At 46.0% G+C, this 25361-nt stretch overlaps 1 protein-coding gene across 1 annotated transcript; it reads left to right on the plus strand.

Annotated features, from left to right (window-relative positions):
* The first annotated feature begins 616 nt into the window (after nucleotides 1-616).
* LOC143962151 (C-reactive protein-like) lies at nucleotides 617-24306 on the plus strand. Its single transcript, XM_077471482.1, has 2 exons — nucleotides 617-698; nucleotides 22054-24306. The coding sequence occupies exons 1-2, from the start codon at nucleotides 641-643 to the stop codon at nucleotides 22671-22673; spliced, it is 678 nt and encodes a 225-aa protein (XP_077327608.1). The 5' UTR covers nucleotides 617-640; the 3' UTR covers nucleotides 22674-24306.
* The last annotated feature ends 1055 nt before the right edge of the window (nucleotides 24307-25361 follow it).

The raw sequence follows: 25361 nt of genomic DNA on the forward strand, positions 1-25361 counted from the left end.
GATGGTGGAACCCCTAATAATGAGCACAGCACAGGGATGGTGGGGGCCCCTCATAATGGGCACAGCACAGGGATGGTGGGGGCCCTCATAATGAGCACAGCACAGGGATGGTGGAATCCCTCATAATGAGCACAGCACAGGGATGGTGGGAACCCCTCATAATAATGATAAATTCATCATAACAAAGGTTCGTAATTGTTAACGAAAAGTTTACGAACGAAAATTTGTATTTCGTACGAATCAAAATAGAATTTTGGACACGAATTACTAGATACGAATTAACGGCTAATACAAAAAAAAATGTATTGATGGCGCACATGTCTAAATTGGACACTGGACCACACATAGGACAAGGTAGGCTGTACTGGAGCTAAAGAACCCAAATTACTAAGGACAGGATAAAATACATGACAATAAAATAAACGGAAAAATATGTATATAGATATATATCTAATAAAAAAAGGGGGGGGGGGGGTGGCATTGAGTTGGTAATGCTTTTGACTTATATAGCCATTTCCACTAATATAAGAGGATGTCCATATAGTCCAATCCTTTGTCTAGTAAAATAAATGTTGATATATTGTTAAACAGTCATGATTTGTTTTTTTTTTATAATTTTGTATTTTCTCAGGGCAGGGCAATGAAGCTGAGTGTGCTGGTGTTGCTGTTGGTGGTCCCAATGTCTCTTGCACAGGAAGGTAGGTAGTAGATCCTGAGCACACTTACTACTAGTAGAAATCAGTAATGTGTAATATTCCATCTTCTCTGATATTCCATCTCTCTGTTATTTAAAGAGGTTCCACAAGGAAGAGCTGAGCTCTTTCCATTTATCCATTGGAAGCTCTGCTCGTTGAATGATAGCCCTTAGAATATCCAGTTCCAGAGAGCCCTTAGATCATCCAGTCCCAGAGAGCCCTTAGATCATCCAGTCCCAGAGAGCCCTTAGAATCATCCAGTTCCAGAGAGCCCTTAGATCATCCAGTCCCAGAGAGCCCTTAGATCATCAAGTCCCAGAGAGTCCTTAGATCATCCAGTTCCAGAGAGTCCTTAGATCATCCAGTTCCAGAGAGTCCTTAGATCATCCAGTTCCAGAGAGCCCTTAGATCATCCAGTTCCAGAGAGCCCTTAGATCATCCAGTTCCAGAGAGCCCTTAGATCACCCAGTTCCAGAGAGCCCTTAGATCACCCAGTTCCAGAGAGCCCTTAGATCATCCAGTTCCAGAGAGCCCTTAGATCATCCAGTTCCAGAGAGCCCTTAGATCATCCAGTTCCAGAGAGCCCTTAGATCATCCAGTTCCAGAGAGCCCTTAGATCATCCAGTTCCAGAGAGCCCTTAGATCACACAGTCTCAGAGAGCCCTTAGATCACCCAGTTCCAGAGAGCCCTTAGATCACCCAGTTCCAGAGAGCCCTTAGATCACCCAGTCCCAGAGAGCCCTTAGATCACCCAGTCCCAGAGAGCCCTTAGATCATCCAGTTCCAGAGAGCCCTTAGATCATCCAGTTCCAGAGAGCCCTTAGATCATACAGTCCCAGAGAGCCCTTAGATCATCCAGTTCCAGAGAGCCCTTAGATCATCCAGTTCCAGAGAGCCCTTAGATCACACAGTCTCAGAGAGCCCTTAGATCACCCAGTTCCAGAGAGCCCTTAGATCACCCAGTTCCAGAGAGCCCTTAGATCACCCAGTCCCAGAGAGCCCTTAGATCACCCAGTCCCAGAGAGCCCTTAGATCATCCAGTTCCAGAGAGCCCTTAGATCATCCAGTTCCAGAGAGCCCTTAGATCATCCAGTCCCAGAGAGCCCTTAGATCATCCAGTCCCAGAGAGCCCTTAGAATCATCCAGTTCCAGAGAGCCCTTAGATCATCCAGTCCCAGAGAGCCCTTAGATCATCAAGTCCCAGAGAGTCCTTAGATCATCCAGTTCCAGAGAGTCCTTAGATCATCCAGTTCCAGAGAGCCCTTAGATCATCCAGTTCCAGAGAGCCCTTAGATCATCCAGTTCCAGAGAGCCCTTAGATCACCCAGTTCCAGAGAGCCCTTAGATCACCCAGTTCCAGAGAGCCCTTAGATCATCCAGTTCCAGAGAGCCCTTAGATCATCCAGTTCCAGAGAGCCCTTAGATCATCCAGTTCCAGAGAGCCCTTAGATCATCCAGTTCCAGAGAGCCCTTAGATCATCCAGTTCCAGAGAGCCCTTAGATCACACAGTCTCAGAGAGCCCTTCGATCACCCAGTTCCAGAGAGCCCTTAGATCACCCAGTTCCAGAGAGCCCTTAGATCACCCAGTCCCAGAGAGCCCTTAGATCACCCAGTCCCAGAGAGCCCTTAGATCATCCAGTTCCAGAGAGCCCTTAGATCATCCAGTTCCAGAGAGCCCTTAGATCATCCAGTTCCAGAGAGCCCTTAGATCATACAGTCCCAGAGAGCCCTTAGATCATCCAGTTCCAGAGAGCCCTTAGATCATCCAGTTCCAGAGAGCCCTTAGATCATCCAGTTCCAGAGAGCCCTTAGATCATCCAGTTCCAGAGAGCCCTTAGATCACCCAGTCTCAGAGAGCCCTTAGATCACCCAGTTCCAGAGAGCCCTTAGATCACCCAGTTCCAGAGAGCCCTTAGATCACCCAGTCCCAGAGAGCCCTTAGATCATCCAGTTCCAGAGAGCCCTTAGATCATCCAGTTCCAGAGAGCCCTTAGATCATCCAGTCCCAGAGAGCCCTTAGATCATCCAGTTCCAGAGAGCCCTTAGATCATCCAGTCCCAGAGAGCCCTTAGATCATCCAGTCCCAGAGAGCCCTTAGAATCATCCAGTTCCAGAGAGCCCTTAGATCATCCAGTTCCAGAGAGCCCTTAGATCATCCAGTTCCAGAGAGCCCTTAGATCATCCAGTTCCAGAGAGCCCTTAGATCATCCAGTTCCAGAGAGCCCTTAGATCATCCAGTCCCAGAAAGCCCTTAGATCATCCAGTCCCAGAGAGCCCTTAGATCATCCAGTCACAGAGAGCCCTTAGATCATTCAGTCCCAGAGAGCCCTTAGATCATTCAGTCCCAGAGAGCCCTTAGATCATTCAGTCCCAGAGAGCCCTTAGAATCATCCAGTTCCAGAGAGCCCTTAGATCATCCAGAGAGCCGGGAGCTGGGTAAGGTCTGAGCCATGACTTGAGTTAAGACCTGCACTCGAGCCTGCTGGATCTGCCTTTAGAGACTGAGAATTGAGAGAGAGAATCACTGCATCTTCAGGGTCTGAGCTGAGAGACTGTGATCTGTTTGAGGATCTTGGACCTGATCACTGTGAGCTGCTGACCACCAAGCAATTGGGACCTGTATAGCCACCTGCTAGGAAGTAGTTAGCTGAACTACATGTCCTACATGCCCTCCACACTCTGTTAGCACAAACAGAGACTTCTCCACTTAGCAACCTATCTCCCATCATCCAACCACGCTCCAAAAGGGACATGCACCACCTAAAGATGGAAGGGCCCCAATGGAAGCCAACATTAAAATACTTGACTTCAGGTACGAACCACCTTCAGGGGTACCCCAACCCTAAAGCCGGGTATGCCCATGCCTTACTGGGGCTATATGTGCATAGTGTACACCAGAACCATTTATATTGCTTTGAACTGGTTGACATTGTTTAGACACTATAGTTACCCAAATAAGATTTGAGTTAGCATCGCTATATATTCTCTAGGTGATTTGTTGTCCATTTGTTGTGCTCTTTTGTCTATGCATTCATCTGTTTGTTCAATTGCACCTTATTACATTGAACTGCTTTAATACATTCAACTGATTTACTGTTAAGCTGGTTGTGGCCTTATTCCTGTGCATTCTTAACCCTTGTACACACGGTCGAACACTCTGACGGAAAATGTCCGATCGGACCGTGTTGTCGGATAATCCGACCGCGTGTGGGCTCCATCAGACTCTTTCCATCAGAATATCCGACCAACAAAGTTTTAAAGCAGGGCTATAAAATTTTTCGACAACATGATCCGATCGGACTGTCCGTGTGTATGCAACAGTTTCAGACAAAATAAGTCGGACAAAATCCAACGGATTTGGTTGTCAGAATGTCCGACTGTGTGTACAAGGGCTTAGAGTGATAGCCTAACTCTTAGCGCCCCGTACACACGGTCGAAAATTCCGATGGAAAAGGTCCGATCGGATTATATTGTTGGAAAATCCGAACGTGTGTGGGCTCTATCAGACTTTTTCCAGAGCCTCAAATTTTCCGACAGCAAAATCCAATCTGACTTTTTCCGATCGTTTGTAGTGAATCCTGATCGCACAAAGTGCCACGCATGCTCAGAACAAATTCCTAGACCAAAGCTATTGGCTACTAGCCTGAACGTAGTCCCGTCGTAACGAACGGACGCCATCGTGTTCCTGAACGATTGGATTTTCCGACAACTTTGTCTGACCGTGTGTATGCAACACCAGTTTCGGACAGAATCCGTAGGAAAAAATCTGACGGAGTTTGTTGTTTGGAAAGATCCGACCGTGTGTACGGGGGCTTAAATCTACAGGTGCCAATGGTCTTTAACCAGTTGCCGGCCGCCGCACGACGATGTACGTCGACAGCATGGCACGGGCAGGCATATGGGCGTACATGTACGTCCCTGCCTTCCCGCCGGTCGGGGGCCCGATCGGGCCCCCGCCCGGTGCCTGCGGCGGTCGGTTTTCGTCCGGGAGCGATCCGGGACGAGGGGGCGGCCATTCATTCATGGCCACCCCCTCGCGATCGCTCCCGATGAATAGAAATCCCCCGTGACATCACTTCCTCTCCTGTAATGTAAACACAGGAGAGGAAGTGATGTATTCTCTCCTCCGTGTCGGTATTTTTCGTTCCGACACGGAGGAGAGCGGATCGGTGAGTTGCACCAACACTCTACACACACAGTAGAACATGCCAGGCACACTCACACCCCCCCGATCACCCCCCCAATTACCCCTGCCCCCCAGTCACAGTGACACCAATGTCATTTTTTTTTTTTTTTGCATTGGTGTCATTTGTGACTGTAATAACTGTTAGGGCAGTTAGGGTTAGCCCCCTTTAGTTCTAATGTGCCCCCCTAACCCCCCCAATAAAGGTTTAACCCCGTGATCACCCCCCGTCGCCAGTGTCACTAAGGCTGGGTTCACATTGCAGCGGTTTATGAGAACGAATGTGATTCGCACCGCACTGCAGTGCAAATCACATCCGATCTCTGTGCGATTCGAGTTCAGCCATTCGCCGCACCCGCCACACCCGCCGCACCCGCCGCAAATTCGCACGGGACCCTTTTTTTGGCCCGCAGCAGAATCGGATTGCATGGGTGTTCACACCATGCGATACGAGTTTGCAGATCGCACTGCGATATGCGAACTGATCTGGGGGTGTCAGTAACATTTCACTGACACTCCCAGCAGTTCGCATAGGGCAGTGTGAACTGCCGCCGGGAGGCATGCGATGCGGGAACCCGCCGCGCATTCGTGGCGTTTCCGCATCGCTCCAGTGTGAACCCAGCCTAATAAGCGATCATTTTTCTGATCGCCGTATTAGTGTCACAGGTGACGCTAGTTAGGCAGGTAGGTATTTAGGTTCGCCACAGCTTTTTATAGCGCCAGGGACCCCCATATACTACCGCATAAAGCCCCCTGATTGCCCCCTAGTTAACCCTTTCACCAGTGATCACCATATAACTGTTACAGGTGACGCTGGTTGGTTAGTTATTTTTTTATAGTTTCAGGGCACCCGCCATTTATTACCTAATAAAGGTTTAACCCCCTGATCACCCGGCGGGTGTCATTTGTGACTAATAACTGTTAGGGCAGTTAGGGTTAGCCCCCTTTAGTTCTAAGGTACCCCCTAACCCCCCCAATAAAGGTTTAACCCCGTGATCACCCCCCGTCGCCAGTGTCACTAAGGCTGGGTTCACATTGCAGCGGTTTATGAGAACGAATGTGATTCGCACCGCACTGCAGTGCAAATCACATCCGATCTCTGTGCGATTCGAGTTCAGCTATACAGATAGTATGGCTGAATTCGCATTGCACCCGCCGCACCCGCCGCAAACTCGCACGGGACCCTTTTTTGGTCCGCAGCAGAATTGAATCGCATGGGTGTTCACACCATGCGATCCAAGTTTGCAGATCGCACTGCGATATGCGAACTGATCTGGGGGTGTCATTAACATTTCACTGACACTCCCAGCAGTTCGCATAGGGCAGTGTGAGCTGCCGCCGGGAGGCATGCGATGCGGGAACCCGCCGCGCATTCGTGGCGTTCCCGCATCGCTCCAGTGTGAACCCAGCCTAATAAGCGATCGTTTTTCTGATCGCTGTATTAGTGTCACAGGTGACGCTAGTTAGGCAGGTAGGTATTTAGGTTCGCCGCAGCTTTTTATAGCGCCAGGGACCCCCATATACTACCGCATAAAGCCCCCTGATTGCCCCCTAGTTAACCCTTTCACCAGTGATCACCATATAACTGTTACAGGTGACGCTGGTTGGTTAGTTATTTTTTATAGTTTCAGGGCACCCGCCATTTATTACCTAGTCTCACTAGTGTACCCCTAAATTTAGGGGTGTCTACTTTCCAAAATGGGGTCATTTGGGGGGGGTTTGTGCCATCTTGGCATTTTATGGCCTTCAAAACTGTAACGCCCTTAGAAAGCCTGAAGGCGGTGCTTGGTTTTCGGGGCCCCGTACGCGGCTAGGCTCCCAAAAAGTCCCACATATGTGGTATCCACGTACTCAGGAGAAGCAGCAGAATTTATTTTGGGGTGTTATTTCACATATGCCCATGGCATGCGTGAGCAATATATCATTTAGTGACAACTTTGTGAAAAAAAAAAAAAAAAAAAAAAAAGTTTGTAATTTTCCCGCAACTTGTGGCAAAATATAAAATATTCCATGGACTCAACATGCCTCTCAGCAAATAGCTTGGGGTGTCTACTTTCTAAAATGGGGTCATTTGTGGGGGTTTTGTGCCATCTTGGCATTTTATGGCCTTCAAAACTGTAATAGGTAGTGAGAAGTGAACTCAAAAATTTACGCCCTTAGAAAGCCTGAAGGCGGTGCTTGGTTTTCGGGGCCCCGTACGCGGCTAGGCTCCCAAAAAGTCCCACATATGTGGTATCCCCGTACTCAGGAGAAGCAGCAGAATTTATTTTGGGGTGTCATTTCACATATGCCCATAGCATGTGTGAGCAATATATCATTTAGTGACAACTTTGTGTAAAAAAAATATTTTTTTTTTGTCATTATTCAATCGCTTGAGGCAAAAAAATAAAATATTCAATGGGCTCAACATGCCTCTTATCAATTTCCTTAGGGGGTCTACTTTCCAAAATGGGGTCATTTGGGGGGGGTTTGTACTGCCCTGCCAATTTAGCACCTCAAGAAATGAGATAGGCAGTCGTAAACTAAAAGCTGCGTAAATTCCAGAAAACGTACCTTAGTTTGTAGATGTGACAACTTTTGCGCAAACCAATAAATATACAATTATTGACTTTTTTTTTACCAAAGACATGTGGCTGAATACATTTTGGCCTAAATGTATGACTAAAATTGAGTTTATTGGATTTTTCTAATAACAAAAAGTAGAAAATATCATTTTTTTTCAAAATTTGCGGTCTTTTTACGTTTATATCGCAAAAAATAAAAATCGCAGAGGCAATCAAATACCATCAAAAGAAAGCTCTATTTGTGGGAAGAAAAGGACGCAAATTTGTTTGGGTACAACATTGCATGACCGCGCAATTACCAGTTAAAGCAGCGCAGTGCCAAATTGTAAAAAGACCTCTGGTCATTTACCAGCAAAATGGTCCGGTCTGAAAGTGGTTAATAAGTGTGTCAGTGGGGACTGAGCAGTTTAGAGAGTCGTAGCATCAGTTCCATTCATAGAAAATCTTTTTATCCAATGAGAACAAGGCCTTCTGTTATTAAGCCCCGAGCCTCTTTCTGAGATTTGTTGTTTACAAGTTAAAAACAGTTTTTTCTTTCTAGATAATGACTTAGAACAGCCCAAATATTATAAAAAATTTTTTTAACACCCTAGAAAATAAAATGGCGGTTGTTGCAATACTTTCTGTCACACCGTATTTGCGCAGCGGTCTTACAAGCGCCCTTTTTTTGGAAAAAATACACTTTTGTGAATTAAAAAACAAGACAACAGTAAAGTTAGTCCCTTTTTTTTTTATATATTGTGAAAGATAATGTTACGCCGACTACATTGATACTCAACATGTCACGCTTCAAAGTTGCGCCCGCTCGTGGAATGGCAACAAACTTTTACCCTTAAAAATCTCCATAGGCAACGGTTAAAAAAAATTCTACAGGTTGCATGTTTTGAGTTACAGAGGAGGTCTAGGGCTAGAATTATTGCTCTCGCTCTACCGATCGCGGTGATACCTCACATGTGTGGCTTGTACACCGTTTTCATATGCAGGCGCTGCTCACATATGCGTTCGCTTCTGCACGCGAGCTTGTCGGGACGGGGTGCGTTTACAATTTTTTTTATTTTTATTTTTTACACTATTTTCAAAATGGTGTCACTTTTATTCCTATTACAAGAAATGTAAACATCCCTTGTAATAGAAAAAAAAAAGCATGACAGGTCCTCTTAAATATGAGATCTGGGGGGTCAAAAATACCTCACGTCTCATATTTACACTAAAATGCAATAACAACAACAAAAAAAATTGTAATTTAAAAAAAAGAAAAAAAAAAGGCCTTTAAGAGCTATGGGCGGCTCCCGCCGTGCGACGCTTCATAGCCTTTGACAGTTCTTATATAACTGAGGGCGGGGCCACTCGGTGACGTACCTGGTTGACCCTGCCCCCCTCTGACACGCGGGGACTTCCCCATGGCTTCTCCGTGGCATCAGAGGGGGGCGGGGCCCCCTGGTTAGTAAGAGCATGGGATCCTGGGGGGGGTCCCATGCTCTTTTTTTTTTTTCAATGAGTTTTATCTGTATTGCCGAGACCCGACAATTCATTATAGCCGCGATCAGTTTTAAATGACAATTTTTCCTTTCCTTTCCAAAATGTTATTTTGCTGTGGTATTGTGCTAAACACGGAAAAAATGCGCCACTTTACAGGCCTACTATAGACACCCCCCCCCAGCACAATATTTAAAGGAATATTAAATTTTTATTGTTCCACTTTAAGCATTAAAAAAACTCACTGTTAACGTTAAAAAATAAAAATAAAATTACATTGATACTGGGGCAGGACCCGGGTCTCCAAACACTTTTTATGACAATAACTTGCATATAAGCCTTTAAAATTAGCACTTTCGATTATTCATGTTCGTGTCCCATAGACTTTAACAGTGTTTGTGTGTTCAAACAAATTTTTTGCCTGTTCGGTATGTTCTGGTGCAAACCAAACCGGAGGGGGGGGGGTGTTCCGCCCAACCCTAATAGCGACAAACTATGTCACTTAAAAATCTCCGTAGGTGATGATTTAAACGCCTTTACAGGTTACCAGTTTAGAGTTACAGAGGAGATCTAGCACTAGAATTATTGCTCTCGCTATAACGTTAACGGCGATACCTCACATGTGTGGTACAAACACCGTTTACATATGCATTCACTTCTGCATGCTTTAATTTAATTTTTTTTTTTTACACTGTCCCTTTTAATATTTTTTGTTATGTAAACATCCCTTGTAATAGAGATAAGGATGACAGTTTCTATTTATAGAGAGATCTGGAGTCAAAAAGACCCCAAATCTCTTCTTTCCCTTTAAAGGCAAAAGATCATGCTTTAAAAAAGAGAAAAAAAAACAGAAAAATGTTTCATACTTATCGTAATTTTCCTTTCCTGGTGCCTATCCATGGCAGCATACCAGTGATAACTCCGCCCTGGAGTCCTCCCCTCAGGATAGTTACTAGCTTATAAAAAGGAAACCCAAACCTAGCATTCTTCAATTATATTGAATACCAGGGAGGGTATGTATGCTGCCATGGATAGGCACCAGGAAAGGAAAATTACGGTAAATATGAAACAATTTTCCGTTTTCCTGGTGCCTCCATGGCAGCATACCAGTGATACAATGAATAGCTAAAACCAGGGTGGGTAATGCCTCAAAAGGAAAACGTTATTTAAGGCAATGCCAGGGCTGACTCAATAGTCCTTCTACCAAATTCCACCGAAGTTAGTGCCCCTGGGTCAATTCTGTAGTGAAGCATGAACGTATTTGGCGACGTCCATGTGGCTGCCTTGCAGATAGTCTCTAAAGATAGGCATGCCCTTGCCGCCCATGAGGACGAAACAGCTCTAGTGGAATGAGCTCTGACCGCCGGCGGATCCAACCCTTTTGCCCTATAAACCTTTTGAATTCATTTGCAGATCCAAGAGGCGATAGTCCTAGATGTGGCTTCTTTCCCTTTATTCCTACTAGGGATGAGCTTCGTGTTCGAGTCAAACGTACGTTCGACTCGAACATTGGCTGTTCGTCCGTTTGGCGAAATCCGAACTCTTGGTCCGTTCGCGTCAAAATTCGTGTGGCGCGCACGGCCCACAATGCACTGCGATGGCGCAGTGCATTGCTGGCTCGTGATTGGCCAAGCATGCACTGTGACCCCGCATGCTTGGCCAATCGCAGCGCCAGCAGCGAGGAGAGCCATGGTTGGCCACAGGCATCCTGCCTGTGGCCAATCATAGTTTAGGCTGTGTAGTGCACGCCCCACACTATATAAGGCCGCCTTTGAGGCGGCCTCGTGTAGTGTGTTGGCATCTGAAGCAGTGGGTGTTCTGTGTACCTTCAACACAGTTACACACCAATCGTTTTTGGCTGATTTCCTATCTTGCTCTTGTGTAGTGGTTACTGTCTGTGCCCTGACCGCAGTATAGACCACTATATTCACCTCACCTATATAGCTAGTGATCTAGCTTTAATAATAGAGCTTGCAGTCAGTAGTGTTAGGAGATAGTGCGTGCTGTCTGCGTGCTCTGTACCCAGTACATACCGCTATAATCCACCTACATAGCTGTTCTCTATTTGAGCCCAATTGCCATCTGCAGGAGTTATTGGAAGTTGTGTGTGCCTCCAGCACAGCACAGTATACATCTGTATATACCCCTTTAACTCTGCTGTTTTCTGGTTATTGTCTGCGTGCCCTGACCGCAGTATACACCGTGATATTCACCTCACCTATATAGCTAGTGGTCCATCTTTAATAATAGAGCTTGCAGTCAGTAGTGTCAGGAGGAGATAGTGCGTGCTGTCTGCGTGCTCTGTACCCAGTACATACCGCTATAATCCACCTACATAGCTGTTCTCTATTTGGGCCCAATTGTCATCTGCAGGAGTTATTGGAAGTTGTGTGTGCTTCCAGCACAGCACAGTATACATCTGTATATACCCCTTTAACTCTGCTGTTCTATAAAAAAGGCATCTGCAGGAGTTAGTGGGTGTTGTGTGCCTCCAGCACAATATAAATTACCCAACTACTGTTTTACCCAACTCCCTTCAGGCCATTACCATGTTTGGAAGGCCAGCAAGGAGAGGCAGACAGGCGCGAGCCGATAAAAGAGGGCAAGCTGGCTCTGTGTCTAGAGACAACAGTGCTGGTCGTGGACGCGGTGCATTGTCATCAGCACGTGGCCATGGGACACGCTTGTCCTTCTTTTCTGCAGCTGGACATGTTGAACCGCAACATGCCAACGACTTGGTAGAGTGGATGACCAAGCCCTCTTCATCCTCCTCATCCTCTCTCACCCAGTCTCAGGGTAGTAGCAAAGCAGCTGCCAACGCATCGTCTTCCCTCCTCTCAATGTCATCATCAGTGACTCCTTCCCTAGACCCACCACGTCCTCCTGAGGAGTCTCCTGAACTCTTTGAGCACAGGGTTGGGTACATGCTCCAGGAGGATGCCCAGTGTTTGGTGGGCTCTGATGATGACACTCAGCTAGAGGAAGGCAGTAGCGTGAGCGCAGAGAGAGGGGATGCTCAAGAAGGACAGCAATCTGGCAGTCATGTTCCACAAGCTGCAGCATACTGCCAGGTTTGCTACAGCGATGAAGAGGGAGGGGATGATGAGGGCACTGACTCCACGTGGGTGCCTGGAAGGAGGGAGGAGGAGGAGGAGGCGGCACATGTCCAACGAGGCAGGATGCCCTCCGGGGGCAAGCTTAGGGGCAGCACACCGACTGAATCACACCGCAGAGCTCCGCCTGCGCAGAGCGATTCCTCTGTGCATTATTCTAAAAATTCTTTGGTGTGGGCCTATTTTGAGACGAGTGCATCAGATCGCACCGCTGCTATTTGCAACACATGTCTCAAGCGTATCTCACGTGGCCAAAACATCAGCCGCTTGGGCGCCACATGCTTGACCAGACATATGTTGACCTGCCATGCAGCTCATTGGCAAGCGTACCTCAAAGACCCACACCAAAGAACAAAGCGGACCTCTCCTTGCTCCTCTTCAGCTGGCATCTCCAACCCCACTAGACCTTCAGTCCTCTCTGAAACCTGCTCTGAGAGGAATGAAGGTGTAGAATTAGGTGTGTCACAGCCAAGTGCTTCTGGGAACTCTGCTAGTGGTACATCCACATCCGATTATAGCAGGCAAATGTCCCTGCCCCAGCTGCTGGACCGGCGGAAGAAGTTCACTCCCAGCCATCCACATGCCCAGCGGTTGAATGCTAGCTTGGCTAAATTGCTAGCACTTCAACTGCTGCCTTTTCAGTTGGTAGACTCGGCCCCCTTCCGTGAGTTTGTACAATGTGCGGTTCCTCAGTAGCAGGTCCCCAAACGCCACTTTTTCTCACGGAAGGCGATTCCGGCTCTCTACCGGCATGTGGAAGGCAATGTCCTTGCCTCGCTGGATAGGGCGGTCAGCGGTAAGGTGCATATTACCGCTGACTCATGGTCCAGCAGGCATGGACAGGGACGTTACCTGTCTTTCACGGCCCATTGGGTCACTCTTCTGGCTGCTGGGAAGGATGCAGGACAAGGTGCAGTAGTGTTGGAGGTTGTTCCGCCACCACGCCTCCAAAATGCTACTATTGGTTGTGACACACCTCTCTCCTCCACCCCCTCCTCTTCTTCTTCCTCCATGGCCTCTTCCAGTGCTCTGTCCTCAGAACCAGCGGTGCTCCGTAGGCATTCCAGGGGCTACACAAGTACGCAGGCAAAACGATGCCATGCCGTGCTTGTGCTGGTTTGTTTGGGGGACAGGAGCCACACTGGGGCGGATGTTTTGTCAGCTCTGCAGGGGCAGGCCGAGAGGTGGTTGACGCCACGCCAGCTTAAGCCAGGAATGGTGGTTTGCGACAATGGCACCAACCATGTGCCCTGTGTAGCTCACGTCCTTAACCTGGTGGTGCAGCGGTTCTTGGGCAGGTACCCCTGCTTACATGTGACATGCCCACCAGATGGAACTCAACATTGGCCATTCTGCAGCGGCTGCACACGCAGCAGAGGGCCATCAATGAGTACCTGTGCGACTACGGCACCAGGACAGGGTCAGGGGAGCTTGGTTTTTTCTCACCACGCCAGTGGGGCATGATCAGGGATGCATGCACTGTCCTGTCACCGTTTGAGGAGGCCACAAGGATGGTGAGCAGTGACAGTGCATGCATCAGTGACACTGTACCTCTTGTCCACCTCTTGGAGCATACGCTGCGTGGAATAATGGACAGGGCACTTGAGGCAGAACAGAGGCAGGAAGAGGAGGACTTCCTTGCCTCTCAAGGCCCCCTTTATCCAGACAGTGTTCCTGCTGTGCCACCCATCACACAGGAAGAGGGTGAGGAGGAGGAAGAGGAGGAGGAGGATGATTGTGTCAGCATGGAGGTGGAGGCTGACACTCAGCATCAGCATCAGCAGCAGTCTTATAGGGATGATTTACAGTCCCAAGAAACACGTGGACTTGTACGTGGCTGGGAGGAGGTAGCTGCGGATCATGTTGTCCTTAGTGACCCAGAGGACTCCGGACCGAATGCCTCAGCTAACCTACGCTGCATGGCCTCCCTGATCCTGCTAAGCCTGCGGAAGGATCCTCGTATTCTTCGGATCAAGGAGAGGGACCATTACTGGCTGGCCACTCTCCTTGATCCACGGTACAAGGGTAAGGTTGCCGACCTTATCTTGCCATCGCAGAGGGAGCAGAGGATGAGACATCTCTGGGAGGCCTTGCAGAAAGCTCTGTGCAACACGTTCCCAGAGACTGGGAGGTCACAAACTCCTGGTCCTGGACAACGTGTTGCTGAGGCATCAGTCAGAAGGAGCGGTGGAGAAGGTGGCCGTCTGACTGATGCTTTCAGACAATTTTTTAGTCCGCAGCCCCAAGGTATGATTGGTTCCAGTACCCATCGCCAGCGTCTAATTTACATGGTGCAGGAATACCTAGGGGCAAGGTCAGACTTGGACACCTTTCCCACTGAAAATCCTCTGGCTTACTGGGTCTTGAGGATGGATCACTGGCCAGAGCTTGCACAGTATGCAATTGAGCTACTGGCCTGTCCTGCATCCAGCGTTCTTTCGGAACGCACCTTCAGTGCTGCTGGTGGCTTTGTGTCCGATCACAGGGTGTGCCTGTCCACCGAATCAGTTGATCGACTGACCTTCATCAAGATGAATCAGTCTTGGATCACCCACAGCTACCAAGCACCTGAAGCTGATGTAACCGAATAATTTTTTTTGAAATACCACATCCCCTCAAGACTGCCTATGCTGATGCTGAGTGACTGTCCTGTTATGTTGATTGTCTATCCTCTTCCTCCTCCGCTGATATGTTGGAAGAACATTTTTGGTTCTGGGTGATGCCAGCATCCCAATTTTTCTGCCCCTGTTCAACAGGGGTGTTCAATTACAATTTTTGATGCAATGCTTTGCAGCAGGGCTAATTCCTGCAATAAAACTAGAGTATATGGCAGAGGTTGCAGTGTGGTGGCACCAGCACCAGTGCGTAAGGCCCAATTTTTCTGCCCCTGTTTAACAGGGGCGTTTAAGTACAATTTTTGATGCAATGCTTTGCAGCAGGGTTAATTCCTGCAATAAAACTAGAGTATATGGCAGAGGTTGCAGTGTGATGGCACCAGCACCAGTGCCTAAGGCCCAATTTTTCTGCCCCTGTTTAACAGGGGCGTTTAAGTACAATTTTTGATACAATGCTTTGCAGCAGGGCTAATTCCTTCAATAAAACTAGAGTATATGGCAGAGGTTGCAGTGTGATGGCACCAGTGCCTAAGGCCCAATTTTTCTGCCCCTGTTTAACAGGGACATGTAATTACAATTCTTGATATAATATTTCACAGGAGGGCCCGTTCCTGTGCCCACCCAGAGTAACGGTGAGGACTTATAGTGTTGTGGCACCAGCACCACAACCACCAAAGGTCAATTTTTCTACCACTGTTCAACAATGGCATGTAATTACAATTCTTGATATAATCGTTCACAGCAGGGCGCTCCAGTGCCCACCAAGAGTCACTTTGAGGGCTTACAATGTTGTGGCAAAACCAACACCTTGTTCCGCCATTTCTGCAGAGCATATAGGGCAGGCCCCTACTTTCAAACATCCAATTTACAAACATCTCCTACTTGCAAACGGAAAGAGACAACAGCAAGTGAGATGAAAAAAGATGGACGACAAAACAAATTATACAGGGGTGATAACCCTTCCCTATGTTTTCCAAAAAGCTTAAAAATAGTTTTTTTTGACTGGAGCTACACTTTAAAAATGTACCAGTTGAAAATTACAAACAGATTCAACTTAACACAACAAACCTACACAGTCCCTGTCTTGTTTGCACCGCCTGTATACTGCTGTTCTGAGTATATAGGGCCTGGGGGCCACACGCATTTCCTTTTTTTAATATGGGTACGGGGTTCCCCTTAATATGCGTACAAGACCCAAATAGGCTGGTAATGGGCAGGGAGGGCTACCCATGCCATTTTTCTGAATGATTTTCAACCATATTGCAGGAACCAGATATAACATTAAAACCGCAAGCAGTTTTAAATGGTGTTATTTCCGTTTAATGTCATTTTGTGCAGGGACTGTTCTAAACACGGGAAACACGTGGCACTTCACAGGCATACTACAGACACCCCCCAGGCACCATATTTAAAGGAATATTTCACTTTTTTTTCACTTTAATCGTCATTAAAATCAGTGCTCCCGCCAAAACGGCCATTTTTAAAAACATTTTAGGCATTGACCCAAGTCCCCTGGGGCAGGAGCCAGGTCCCCAAACCCTTTTTAGGACAGTATCTTGCATATTAGCCGTTAAAATTAGCACTTTCCATTTCGAACGTTCGAGTCCCATAGACTTCAATGGGGTTCTAACGTTCGTAACGAACGTGGGGTCCGTTCGAAAGTTTTGGTGCGAACTGAACCGGGGGGTGTTCGGCTCATCCCTAATTCCTACCCCATGGTATTATGAATAGCCTATTCGAGGCCCTAAAGGGACTCGTGACCTGTAAGTAGCATGATAAAACTTTTGAAATGTCCAGTTCTTGTACCGCCCCAGAGTGTGGGTCTGTAAAGGTTGGTAGTGCCCAGGCTTCAGAGAGTGTGGCACAGGAAGAAACTTTCGGGACAAAACCATGCACTGTCCGTAGTTCTACCCTGTCTGGAAAAAAGGTTATGTGCTATTTTTCTGCCCCCAACACTTGCAACTCTGAGGCTCTTCTTCCTGAAGTAATAGCCACCAAGAAAACCGTTTTCAGGGTTAGGTTGCAAAGTGTAGCAGAATCCAATGGGATGAACGGTTGAGCCATTAGACTTTCTAGAACCAGAGGTAGATCCCAGGCTGGAAAAGAACGTTTTAGCGGTGGGCGAATCTTCTTGACTGCCTTAAAGAACTGTACGATGAGTGTATCTTCTGCCCATCTTCTCTGGGTACTCGCTGAAATAGCTGCCACTTGGACCTTTAGGGAGCTTAGGCTGAGTCCCAAGTCCAAGCCTGATTGTAAGAATTCTAAGATTACTGAGGTGGACGGCACAGCTGGGTTCAACTGTCTGTCTTCCGCAAACTGTTTGAACTTATCCCATATCTTTGAGTAAATGTAATTAGTAGAGGGCTTCCTTGCCATTAATAGGGTTGAAATTACGCCAGCCGAACATCCTAGGGATTGGAATATTTTCCGTTCAAGATCCAGGCATGTAAGTTCAGCTTGTATGGGGCCGGATGAAAAAACTTTCCCTGTGAGAGCAGTTGCGGGAATACTGGGATCTTGACCAGGGGGCATACACTGAGGCTCATTGTCCATGAGAAACATGGCCTCTTTGGCAAATAGGGAAGAACTGTCACAACCCTGACCGGCTCCCTTGATAATCTGAGCAGAACTTTTGCAATCAATGGTCTGGGAGGAAATTCAGTGCTACGGGCTCGATAAGGTATCTACCGCCTCTGCTCCAGGGTGAGGTAGGCGGGACAGGAACCTTGGCAACTTTGCGTTCATTGGGGAGGCGAATAGGTCTATTTCCAGAGGTTTCTGTAACCCCGCAATCCACCTGAACACCGCCGGATGGAGCGACCATTCGTTGCTGTCTGGGAAACAGCGAGATAGGAGATCCGTCTGTTGATCCAAACGGCCCAGGAGATAGATTGCCTTCAAATCCACCAGATTTCTCTCTTCCCACAACATAATAGGCTCTACCTCTCTCAACAGCATGAAGCTGTGAGTTCCCCCTTGACGTTGTATATATGCTACCGCTACTTTGTTGTCCAGACGGACCAGCACCTGTTTCTGACATACATGTTCCTCCAAATTTATCAGTGCCAAATATATCGCTCGCAGCTCCAGGATATTGAATACTATTCCCTCTGTGGGGATATCCCATCTCCCTTGTACCTCCAGGTGACCACAGTGTGCCCCCCACCCCTTAGCATCGGTGGTAAGGATGGTCAAAGCGGGGCCCCGTAGGAGGCGAGACCTCGAGATGTTGTCTTCTTTTGTCCACCATAGCAGACCCCTCTTCATGGATGTCGATATCGCTATCCTTTGATACAGTGACTTCCTCTTCCATTGTGTCAAAAAGCCCCATTGAAAAGTCCTCAGATGCCAATGGGACCAGGGCACCATCGGTATACAAGCTGACATGGTCCCTATCAGACTTAGGTAATTTGACACCGACAGGTGAGATAGCGTTCTTATGTGGCACATTTTCTGAGCGATCGCTGTCACTTTCTGGGGGAGGGAGGCACACTGTGCCTGCCTTGGTGTCGAAGAGGACACCTAGATAAACCATTGCTTGCGTCGGGATCAGGGCCCTCTTCCCTGTGTTTATTAGTCCCTTCTCTCTGAGGGGTGCTAGAACTGCAATCAACACCTTCGAGAATATTCTTGGTGATGTGCACAGACCAAAAGGAAGGCACTGAAATTGAACGTGAGTTGATCTTACTGCCACCCTCAAAAACCTTTGGAAGGCTGGCAGCACAGGCACATGGAAATACGCATCTTGCAAATCCACCGAGATCATCCAGTCTCCTGGTTGAACTGCCTGTATGATTGTCTGTAATGATTCCAACTTGAAGGATTCCAACTGAATAAATCGATTTAACCCTTTGAGATCCACTACTGGCCTCCACCCCTTTTGGGGGTAAAAAAGAGAGGAGAGTAGAACCCTGTGAATCTTTCGGAGGGAGGGACAGGTATCACCGCTTGTTGCACTAGCAGGAGTTGAAGGTAACTTTGCAGAGCTTCTGCCTTTTAAAGGTGAAGTTGGGATCTTTGTTTGAATGAATGAGTCTTGTGGGGGCTGTTCTTGGAACATCCAAAAATGTCTGAACCTGACTGTAGATACTACCTACAGGTCCCTGCATCTGTGCAGCCAGGCTTCTGCAAACTCCTTCAATCTGGCCCCTACTGGTGGGGATGGCCTCTTGTCAAAAGGACTTCGCACCCTCCTGGGTGCTGGGGAGACTTCTTTGCTTATTTGTTTTCAAGAAAGTAGCCCGAGTGCTTCTTCAAGTCCCTTTGGAGTCCCTACTTTGCCGGAAGTTGCTGGAATTTCTATTTCTATACACTGATATTTAGATGACACCACTCGAGAATGCCTAACCCTTCTATCCTGGGGGAGCAACCTTGATTTTCCTCCAGTCACCCTCGAGATTGCCTTTTCCAGCTTCTCTCCGAAGAGGGCCTTCCCATCAAATGGGATTTTTTTTTTTTAACTTTAGAATTTTATTATGTTTCCAAGATAACAATAAGCAAAAACAGGGTTACAGAAAAAGACAAAAAGATAGTAAACTGTACAGTGTCTCGTTAACCATTTATACAACCTTGCATATAAGCAACCATAAACTGCAGTTGCGTTAATTAAGAAAAGCATATTGCAGACACTAAGTTGCCAAGGAGAAACCCGTAGCATGCAGAGTCTTGCTTACGTTCAAGCTTGTTCAAAGTGGCCTCATGCCCCCTGGTCACCATTAACTGTTGCATCACTGACGGCCATGGTGCGTAAGTTGGCTAATAGTTCCTAAGAGATAGCGGGAGGGAGGGAGAAGGAGGAAAGGGAAAAAAAAAGGGGGGGGGAGGGGGGGGGACAGTGGAGGGTGGGTGTAAAGGAGGAATCAGCTAGGACTGAAAGAGGAAAAACATTGAGATAGGAGGGAGTGGAAAAAGCCCAGATAAGCCTTTGAACGGATCGGGGGTGGGTTAACCACCAGCTACCCTCTCCGTCCCGGTGAAGCCAACTACAGGGGAAGGCCCCATTATACTCCAGAGCTATAACTACGTCCAAATAGACAGTGCTATACGCATTACCCACATGGAAAGTATCAAATGGGATTTTGCACCAATTTTGTTTGGATGCCGCATTCGCTGCCCACGGCTTTAGCCACAATGCTCTTTTGGCCATAACAGCATGTAACATTGCCCTGGCTGAATATCTCATGGTGTCTATTGCAGCCTCTCTAATAAAATCTGCCGATATTTTAAGCTCATCCAAAGTTTTAATAATATCATCTTTGGGGACATCTTCTCAAATAGCCTACTTGATATTCTCCGTCCACACTTTGACCACATTGGAGACTGAAGCCAGGGCCACCGCTGGTCTGCAGGCTCCGCCGGCCAACTGGTAGGCCTTCTTCAGGTCCGCATCTATTCGTCTATCCAATGGGTCCTTAAAGGAAGCCGAATCTTCCATAGGGAGGCTAATATTCTTTGCTAGCCGCACTACCACCGCATCAACTACCGGAGGAGTGTCCAGGAAAGCCGCATCCGAATCTGCCAGAGGATACAATTTCTGTAGCCTATTCAAGGAAAAACGTTTGTCCGTTTTTTTTCCATTCACCCTCCACTAGATCTTTCAATTCTTCCAGGAAGGGGAAAAAAATTGTGTTTTTTCTTTAGGAAAGGAAAGAAAGTCTTTGCTTTTTTTTTTTTGGAGGCTCTACTGCTTCTTCCCAACTGATGGCTTGTTTAACCGCCAATACAAATAGTTGCGCTAGCGAAAAAATGGAATCCACAATCCACATGGATCCGATTCATTTATGGAGTCCTCCGAGTCACTTTTGTCTCCAACTCGGGTAGGGGGGCTTGATGTAGCGACTGCAGGGGCTGCAAAAGACGGGCCAGGAATGGATAACGCAGGAGACTGAACCTGGCCGCCAGAGGAACCCTGCGGAGAGGGGTTCGCCTGCATTAGTTCAGTGAAGGAGTCTTTGACTACTCTTTTAATAAGGTCTGTGACCTGCTCAACTTCGGTCCCCTGAATCGCATAACCCTGCAAGCAATTTTGGCAGATATGTTTATCTGGTAAAGGCGTCGCTCCACATGCCCTACACTCTTTGATCTCTCGCCTGGATGGGCTTCTTGACCACTGCCGTTTGGAGGATGACCTTTTAGACTGATGATGAGAGCTAGCGGAACGGCTGTGTCTTGAACTTGGATGGGAGCGTCCACTTTGGTGGCCAGAAGTCTGGTTAGACGTGTTCTGGTGTATAGTGCTGAAACGAGAGTAACAGCCCAAGGCACTCTTTTAGTCTAATTCCTTTCTTTCTTTTTTTTTTTTTGTATGTATGTGCCCTTACCTAAGAAAGCGAGGGTCTTGGTCAAACGCCGGCTGGCTCATAATTGTGAAGGCAAGTAAGGGCGGAAAAGACGACTGAAATAGAAGCTAAAAGAATGGACAGGAAAGAAATAAAAAAGTCTCCTAAAAAAAAAAATTGTCATTATCTAATTCTACGATTTTTTTTTTTTTATATATATTATTTTTCTTTATTTCAGATGATATATATATATATTTTTTTTTTATTTATTTATTTATTAATTTTTTTATTTTTTTTACTAACTGCAAGCAAAAAAAGGAAATATTCCCCAAAGACCCCATATTCCATAGAATTTTATAGATAGGGGCTCCCCTCTTTTCAGTGCTGTTAGCAACCCAAGACTGGGAGAGGCCGGAACCCAGACGGAAGCTGCGCCAGGCAGAGGTAAGAAGACTATCCATCAGGTATGAGGGAAAAAAGGAGAATGCTGGGGGGGATATGGGTTTCCTTTTTATAAGCTAGTAACTATCCTGAGGGGAGGACTCCGGGCCGGAGTTATCATTGGTATGCTGCCATGGAGGCACCAGGAAATATATTTAATTCCACCTTGACTGGAAGTGACGTCACTTCGGTCCTCCAAACCATAGAGATGTTCAAAGAGTATCTTAGTATCTTAGTATCCCATATCCCTAGTATCCCATAGATGATCAAAGAGTCTTTGATCACCTATGGGAGCACAGTCGGATCGTTTATCGTTTCTCGGATGAACTGGCGGAAACAGCAAGCCTGAGAAACACTAGCAATTGGCCAGGGGAGGGGGCATGGGCATCTGAGGGGCAGAAAGTGTTCCAGCAGCTAATAAGAAAGCGAGCCACTGGTTGCACAAGAGTACGAGGGTTATGACTGACACCTTAATTCATAATGCAGGCAAACCAGTTGCAATCTGCAACGTATATATATATATATATATATATATATATATATATATATATATATATATATATTGCAGTCGGCAAGTAGTTTTCATTATGATTCCAGTACCTATAAATTAACGTTGAGTTTATCGTTCATCATCTAAAGCTTTGATATGTATCAGTAATGAGTTTTATCTGTTTTCTTCCTTAGACATGGAGGGCAAAGTCTTCGTCTTCCCTAAAGAAACCAACACGGCTCATGTCATTCTAAGACCTACAATTACAAAACCATTACAGGAAGTCAGCGTCTGTCTACGTTCTTATACCGACCTTTCCCGTCCTTATAGTACCTTCTCTCTTGCTACTCCCGGGAAGGACAACGCCTTTCTCTTCTTCTTACAGCCTCCAAACACTTTTTCTATGCATATCAACCAGGAAGTCACTCATTTTAAAATGGACTCTGAGTCTTTGGACTGGAGGCACATCTGTGTGACTTGGGATTCCGACACTGGAGTGATCCAGCTTTGGGTCAATGGAAAGCTCTACCCAAGAAAAGCCTCCATGAAAGGGTCTTCTATCGCACCTGAAGACAGCATTGTTCTGGGACAGGAGCAAGACTCTATTGGTGGAGGGTTTGATCCTAAGCAGTCATTTGTTGGTGAAATAAGTGATGTTCACATGTGGGATAATATCCTGACTTCCGAAGATGTACAGAAAGCCCTTTATGGTGACTTCAATGGAAATGTCATTAATTGGAAGTCTCTAGTCTATGAAATCAAAGGGGAAGTTCTTATCCAGCCCAAACTGTCATGTCAGCCTATCAGCTTATAATACACACCTTGAGGTTGATATACTAAAGGCAAATAAGCTGTTTACGTTGCAAGGGAATTTTCCCTAGTGTATGAGGTGCATCTCTGCTGACATCTATCACTTGGTTTGGAACACATCTGTGTGTCCTGGAACTCCGACACTGGAGTGGTCCAACTCTGGGTCAATGGAAAACTCATAGGTGAAGCTCTGCTCACTTCCATCATCCAATCATCTGCAAGAAAAACACAGGTGTTATCCAGGCATGTGATTGAGTATTCTTAGAAAAGTGGATTGTCACCACATTGACTAAATTAAGTGAAAATTCTCTTGCAAACAATACCACCTGTTTGCCTTTAGTAAATCAATTTCTCTGTTTTTAAGATGCCCCAACTGCTGGTTTTGAATTTCATTAAAAACAATCATTTAATTTTCATCCAAATCAACAATAAGATTTCTTATTTACTCAACCGTATATTGGGATATATTTTCTTAAGTGTGTTGCACCTTCCTTCTAGTAAATACGGAACCACAAAATAAATAACAGGTAGGAATTGTAACCCTTTTGCTGCAAGTAGAACCTTTGTGGGGTTTTCTTTGCCACTTTCTGCCAAACGACATACTGGTACTCCGTGGCAGTTTGAGAGGTTATACCGGGGCCATGGCTGTAGTTATGACTTCAGTACCTTTTTTTTTTTAGAGCTGGCAATGCTCTACAATGTAAAAGCAATCACAGTGGCTGATTAGCTGCTGGATCACTTTTACAGGCAGCGGAAGGTGTCATCCATCCCCTTCCCCACACCCTCCAGTGCCTCTTTTGGCTCTCCTGTCCCACCACAGAACCCAGGACCCAAGCCGGCGGTTCTGCTGGCTTATCATAGAGCTGAACATCCCGATCATCTCTATGACTTAAGACAGGAGTCTCCAAACTTTCTATACAAAGTTTACTGTCCTTCAGACTTTAGGGGGGGGCAGAATGAGGCCACCGGGAGTAGAAAATGGCCCAGCATTAGTTGGAGTAAACAATGTCCCATTTTTGGTGTCAGTGAGAGTTTTGCCCCATCATTAGTGTCATTGAGAGGAATTATGCCCCATCAGTGGAAGGAATTTTTCCCCGTAATTGGTGTGATTGGGAGGAATTGTGCCCCATCAGTGGGAGGAATTTTTGCCCTTAATTGGTGTGATTGGGAGGAATTTTTCCCCATCATTTGTTTGATTGGGAGGAATTGTGCCCCATCATTGATGTCATTGGGAGGAATTGTTCCCCATTGTTGGTGTCATTGGGATGAACTGTACCCCATCTTGGTGTCACTAAGAGGAACGGTCCCCTATCATTGGGGTTATTGGTAGAAATTGTGACCACAGTGGCTAGGGAAAGTGACAGACCCAGGGGGGGGGGGCAGTTAATGAACCTTTGTTGGTCTCCTCCAACCCCCCATACCTGGAGGCACCCACCACCATGCTTGTCCTAGGTCCACCGATGGGAGCGTGGATCCCGGGAAACATGGAGGGGATGCATGTGATATGGAGGAGAGAAAAGTGTATCTCCCACTGCTGCTCAGATATGAAACCCATTATTGGAAGCGAATGGGTTAAAGGTGCCAAATGCCTAACTTTATGTTAAATAATTATCCCAAAATATTTCTAAAAATTTTTATTTATTTTAAGATGTTAAACTAATCAATAAATAATAACTTTTAGAAATATTTTGGGATAATTATTGATTGTGATGATTATTATTGATTGGGATAATTATTTGGGATAATTATTGATTGCAATGATTATTATTGATAATTATCGATTGTGATAATTATTTGGGATAATTATTGATTGCAATGATTATTATTGATTATTATTGATAATTATCGATTGTGATAATTATTTGGGATAATTATTGATTGTGATGATTATTATTGATAACTACTGATTGTGATAATTATTTGGGATAATTATTGATTGTGATGATTATTATTGATAACTATTGATTGTGATAATTATTTGGGATAATTATTGATTGTGATGATAGGCACTTGGCACCTTTACAATCTTTATATCTTAATGAGTTCTGTGGTTCAACAACGAGAGCTGCCAATGATTGGTGAAGGGAATTGAGAGTCTCGTAGCTCAACTAAATGAAAATTGTAAAAGATTTCAAAATGGATTTTCTTTCTTTTAATATTAACAATATGTCTCTCTTGTAATTGTATAAATCTTGTTCAAAAGAATATATAGCATAAATAAATATAAATCATCTGAAATAAAATACACAGAGAAGTTATATGAAAGCTCCATTCTCATTGTGTTTTCATTATAAAACCTGAAGTTTAATTGGTTCATTCATTTTTCGTTATTCGGAGATTCATATTTCTGAAATCAAAGACTGCGTGTTTTATTAGAGTACCATTTGGAAATTATTGGTGTTTTTGTTAAGCCAAAAGGTGATTTAACCGCTTCAGCCCCAAGCATCGTTTTGAGATTTGTTGTTTACAAGTTAAATTTTTTTATTTTTTTTTTGCTAGAAAATTACTTAAAACCCCCAAACATTTTATATTTTATTTTATTTTATTTTTTTCACACACCCTAGAGCAGTGATTCTCAACCAGGTTTCCATGGAACCCTAAGGTTCCTCCAAAGGTTGCTAGGGGTTCCTTCAGCATTGGGCAATTTCTGCATCTCAGATAAATTCCCACCGACACCATTGATCTTTTTAGC

The sequence above is a fragment of the Lithobates pipiens genome, unplaced genomic scaffold (genome assembly GCF_037356315.1).
Source record: "Lithobates pipiens isolate NorthernLeopardFrog02 unplaced genomic scaffold, aLitPip1_a1.2 Scaffold_8, whole genome shotgun sequence".
NCBI classification, from domain to species: Eukaryota; Metazoa; Chordata; class Amphibia; order Anura; family Ranidae; genus Lithobates; species Lithobates pipiens.